This window comes from Mandrillus leucophaeus, unplaced genomic scaffold (genome assembly GCF_000951045.1).
Source record: "Mandrillus leucophaeus isolate KB7577 unplaced genomic scaffold, Mleu.le_1.0 Scaffold1, whole genome shotgun sequence".
NCBI lineage: Eukaryota > Metazoa > Chordata > Mammalia > Primates > Cercopithecidae > Mandrillus > Mandrillus leucophaeus.
The window spans coordinates 11,918,412-11,923,603 of record NW_012098097.1 but is presented as its reverse complement, the minus strand read 5'-3'; the positions used below and the strand labels follow the sequence as shown (position 1 = coordinate 11,923,603).

Sequence of the window (5,192 nt, the reverse complement as noted above, 5' to 3'; positions counted from 1 at the left end):
AGGCTGGTCTTGAACTCCTGACCTCAAGTGATCCATCCCCCTCAGCCTCCCAAAGTGCCAGGATAACAGGTGTGAGCCGCTGTGCCCGGCCAAAATGGTCAATTTTATGGTATGTGTATTTCACAACTTAAAAAGCGAGACGAGGTAAAGATAAAACTTTACCCCAACCCAAAGGGGCAGGACAGGGTGCCCCCTGCAGGCCAGGAGTGTGAACTCCTCTTCGGGTCCAGCACGCATCTTCAGGGCTGCTGACGTTTTACTGGCTGCATTAAGCGTGTACACCTCCATGTTCCCCCAGGTCCTGTCCATGAAGAAGGAGCTGAACCCAGTGGAGCTGGATTTCCTCCTGCGGTTCCCTTTTAAGGCCGGGGTGGTCTCCCCAGTGGACTTCCTGCAGCACCAAGGCTGGGGCGGGATCAAGGTTCGTCTTTAGACATTGAACACGCTGTGCTTTCTTCCCCCCGTGGAGCCTTTCCAGTTGATGCTGCAGATGTTTACAAGGCCAGAATACCAGGCTCTGTGGCCCACACAATTCAGTAAAGCAAGGAGGCCCCACAGATGGGGATGGAGACCAAGATGGGCTGGCTACCAGCTCACAGATAACTCTGCATTCCTATAGGGAATGTGACATGCGTTAGGTCCCTGAGTCCTGCGTTAGGTCCCTGAGCAAGCAGAGAGTGACATCCTCTGAGGGCCAGAAGAGGCCTCAGGGCCTCTTACCACCCCTCCCCCAGCCTCCCCCCTTCCCAGCGTAAGGGAAGTGGCAAGTGAAAAGTTTGTTCCTCGGATTCCTGGACACCATCAGGGACCCTTGAGTCTCAAGGTCTGCTCAAAGAGACCTGAAGAAGGTTGTCCCCTGAGCTAGAATGGCCCCATTTCCAGAGACCCCTAGAGAAGCAGCCCCAGTCCCTCCCACGCCTCATGTCCCCAGATTGGACCCCACCAAGGAGGCTCCCAGCACTGTCCTGGGATGCCTGAGCTGGGCACCGACAGCTCGTGCTTTGGTGGCCGGCCTCTCGGGCTGGCTTATCCCAGAGCCCCAGTTTCCTCGGAGGGCAGTGGCCTCTCCTCCTTGAACGAACTGTACAGGAAGGCTCTCGGGACCCGGGTAAGTGGGAAGAGTCACAGGGCCTGCTGCCTCTGCCCCTAGGCCCTCTCGGAGATGGACGAGTTCAAAAACCTGGACAGTGACATCGAAGGATCTGCCAAGCGCTGGAAAAAGCTGGTGGAGTCGGAAGCCCCCGAGAAGGAGATCTTCCCCAAGGAGTGGAAGAACAAGACGGCCCTGCAGAAGCTGTGCATGGTGCGCTGCATGCGGCCGGACCGCATGACCTACGCCGTTAAGTGAGTGTCCCGCCGCCGTGCCGGCAGCCCCGCCCCCGGGGGCCCAGGCCTGAGGAAAGCTCGGCCTAGCTGCTGTGCTAGACTCTCTGTGGACTTGAGTTGATCCCCTGAACTTCTCCCCATTTTACACAGAAACGAAACAGGGCTCAGAGGGGCTAAATCATTTCACACAGTTCTTCGAGGACAGAGGCAGGATTCCACCCCAGGCTGCAGACTCCAGTCCTGAGTTCTTATTAATCCTTAATGTCTCAGAGCATCATGAGGGGAACCCCTTGTCCCCCGCTAACCTGACTGCAGAGGGGTGCCCTGTGGTACATGATAGGAAGAAGACTCCCCACGTGAGCCTCCTAGATTGAAAGTAAAATGTCAAGTGTGGACATGAATGTGCACTGAGGCCATACCAATGGGGTCCTTTTAGGATGTTTTGAGGGAGAAAACAATGGCAAAACCATCAGCACTCGAGGACTCTGAGTACCTCGGTGGCAAAACGTAAAGTCAATCAAAGATGTATTAATATGGCTAGTTTGCAAGAGAACTGTTCTGATTTCACCAACAATTTCTCCAGACCTGAAACCCTTCCATGTTGGACGGATGGGTTGTTGAAGGAAGGAGGTGACGTTTAGCACAGAAATGAGCCTGGGGTCCGTCCTCAGAGCACCTGTGGCCTGTCTGGCTTCTTCCTTTTTCATTTCCCCAAGTAGTCTGAAAGCAGCCAGGTTTCCCAAAAGACACTCATGTCCCTAATAGAATTAACCTCTGATGGCCAGGTGCGGTGGCTCACGCCTGTAATCCCAGTACTTTGGGGAGGATCGCTTGAGACCAGCCTGGGCAACACAGTGAGACCCCACCTCTACAAAAAGTCTAAAAATTAGCCGGGTGCGGTGGCAGCCTCCTGTAGTCCCAGCCACTCAGGAGGCTGAGGTGGGAGAATTGGTTGAGCCCGGGAGGTGGAGATGGCAGTGGGCCGAGATTGTGCCACTGCACTCCAGCCTGGGCGACAGAGCGAGACCCTGCCTCAAAATAAAAACTAAAGAATTCCCTCCTGACAAAGCAGAGGCCTACCTCCTGAGAGTAGCTTTGTTTTGCTTTGTTTTCCCCGGTAGGAGAGGACAGGGACGGGAGTGGTGGGGAGGAGGGGGCGGAACGAAGCTGGAAGTCACTGTGATGCAGGAGAGCAGCGAGGTCCAGGGAGAAAGCCGGCTGCGTCCCGGACTCAGAACTGGAGGAAGCAGGGTCAGAGTTTGGGAGAAGCCAAGGTAAAGTCCCTCGACCATCGCAGCAGGAACGCCCTCTCCTGTGGGAAAGTGCAGCATGTTTGCATGTTTGGGTCACAAGACCTAGTGTGTATCTGATTCCTCATCTAGAAGATGAGGTGAGGTGACCTTCCCCGTCTCCTGAGAGCTTTTGAGAAGCACCTAAGTTAGCCAGTGTGACTGCACTCTGGCCACCTAAAAGAAGGAAACAGCCACCCACGGCGGAAGCATTTGTGTGCTCTGCGGTGGCCTGGACCATCCCAACACCCGTGAGCCCAGATCATCCCTCAGCTCTGACATGTTTCACATTTCTATGACGTGGAGCAAAGCAGACTTACTGCCCTAATTATACAGGGAGGGGGTCGCTTAAAAGCAAGAAGATTGAAACAGACGTGGCTAATAACAAAGCCAGCACTGGCCAAGGGTGTCTCCTGTCAGGCACTGTTGGAAGCATCGACAGCCATGGGAGCACTTCCACTGCCACACTCACAGGTCACGGGCACTGGGAGGCCAGGCCAGACCACCGCCAGGTGCGCAACACAAACCCTGACGCACAGCACATGCCAGTTTCCATGGTGTCAGTGCTCCCTCTGTGGCCGGCTGCAAGCTGCCCGGGTCTGCTGCAAGCTGTCACCAGCCGGCTCCAGCACTCCTTTGTCAAGGCCACCATGTCAGAGGTGGTGAGGCCTGACTGGAACCCAGCATGCATGCTTCTGTGTCATTCATTCATCCATAGCCAATGACCATTTGGCCTGGGCAACTAATTAGCAAAGGTGATCCAGAGTCATTCCTGCCTAGGGGCAGGACTTCCTATGTTCTGGAAGTTCCTTCCTAGACAAGGATCACAGCATCTGGGGTCTGAGTCCATTCCAGAGGCCTGAATAGAATTGGGGGCCTTCAGGAGGAGCAACTCCTCCCCATCCTTGCCTGAGGCTGGCCCTGGTTCCGAACACCAGACAGAAGCCAGCAAAGGCCAGAGCAGGGAAAGGAATAGCAGCTCCAGGTGTCCCCAGAAAGTCTCAAGGGCATGGAGAGGCACGAGCCAGCTGACTCCTGGTTGAACCAGAGGAGCTGAGGTGCACTGGGTGGCCTGAGTGTGAGCAGACCCTTCTGAAAGTCAACCCAGACTCTCGAACACTCAGGTGTTCACATGCCCAGGGATGAGCAGTTCTCACCCCTTGGGATGCGGCCATTGCTCCTCCTTTCAGAGACCAGCTGGCCACTAAAATCTTACAAAATTTTTTTTTTTTTTTTTTTTTTTTGAGACGGAGTCTCGCTTTCTTGCCCAGGCTGGAGTGCAGTGGCACCATCTCACCTCACTGCAACCTCTGCCTCCCAGGTTCCAGCGATTCTCCTGCCTCAGCCTCCTGAGTGGCTGCAATTACAGGCCTGTGCCACCATACCTGGCTCATTTGTGTATTTTTAATAGAGACAGGGTTTCATCATGTCAGTCAGGCTGGTCTCGAACTCCTAAATTCAAGTGATCCGCCTACCTTGGCCTCCCAAAGTGCTGGGATTACAGGTGTGAGCCACCACACCCGGCAAGTTTACTAATCTTAGCTCAGGTGATTCATTCTTTCCACATACGGTAAACTCAGCCCTCTGTGATCACAGGAGAAAGGCCGACACCTGATCCAAAGATCATGGGAACATCACTAGGTCCTCCATGGGAAGATTAGCAGAGACCCCGACTGACCCCAGACTTACAGGGGTCATGTTAGAAAGAGTCTGGGGCTTTTGTAGAGACAGGTGTTTATATCATCTGAAGTTGTTTTTCTTTGACTTGTTTAGGCTCACTAAAGCTTTGCTCTAATCCGAACTTCCTTCCTTCTCAGCCCCCCGCCCCCCGCAGTTGACCCTGGGTGCCTTCCAAGGCTGGCCTCTCCCTGCACCTGCTTAGACTGCTCCAAGGAGGAGCACAGTGCGGGGCCCCTCGGGAAAGCAAGGGTGCCCGGGGCAAACAAGGCCAATCCTTCGCAGAAAGGAAAGCCCAGTAAAGACTCTGCTCTCCTGCCACGGGCCTTGTCCTGCTGAAGAAAGTCCACCAAAAAAGGGCCCTCCTGCCTGGCCCAGAGCCCACCCCAAGGCCCCTGCCCTGGCCCAGAGCCTCGGGTTCCACTGCCTCTGATGCACTCCACCCCTAGGAACTTCGTGGAGGAAAAGATGGGCAGCAAGTTCGTGGAAGGCCGGAGTGTCGAGTTTTCTAAGTCCTACGAGGAGAGCAGCCCCTCCACGCCAATCTTCTTCATCCTCTCCCCCGGGGTTGACCCCTTGAAAGACGTGGAAGCCCTGGGTAAGTGTAGCAGGCAAGCGATGTTCTCAAAGACGAAGTATTGGCCGGGTGCGGTGGCTCACGCCTGTAATCCCAGCACTTTGGGAGGCTGAGATGGGCGGATCACAAGGTCAAGAGATCGAGACCATCCTGGGTAACATGGTGAAAACCCATCTCTACTAAAAATACAAAAAATTAGCCAGGCGTGATGGCAGGTGCCTATAATCACAGCTACTCGGGAGGCTGAGGCCGGAGAATGGCATGAACCTGGGAGGTGGAGCTTGCAGTGAGCCGAGATCGCGCCACTGCACTCCAGCCTGGTG

The 5,192-nt window shown here is 54.9% G+C and overlaps 1 protein-coding gene across 1 annotated transcript in view; it reads left to right on the top strand.

Moving 5' to 3' along the window:
• The window catches only part of DNAH17 (dynein, axonemal, heavy chain 17), a 172,697-nt gene that overhangs the window by 149,486 nt on the left and 18,019 nt on the right, over positions 1-5,192 (top strand). Inside the window, exons 70-72 of the mRNA XM_011966878.1 lie at positions 299-421; positions 1,151-1,344; positions 4,742-4,890. Of these exons, the coding sequence (XP_011822268.1) occupies positions 299-421; positions 1,151-1,344; positions 4,742-4,890 (466 nt within the window). The remainder of the gene's footprint in view (positions 1-298; positions 422-1,150; positions 1,345-4,741; positions 4,891-5,192) is intronic.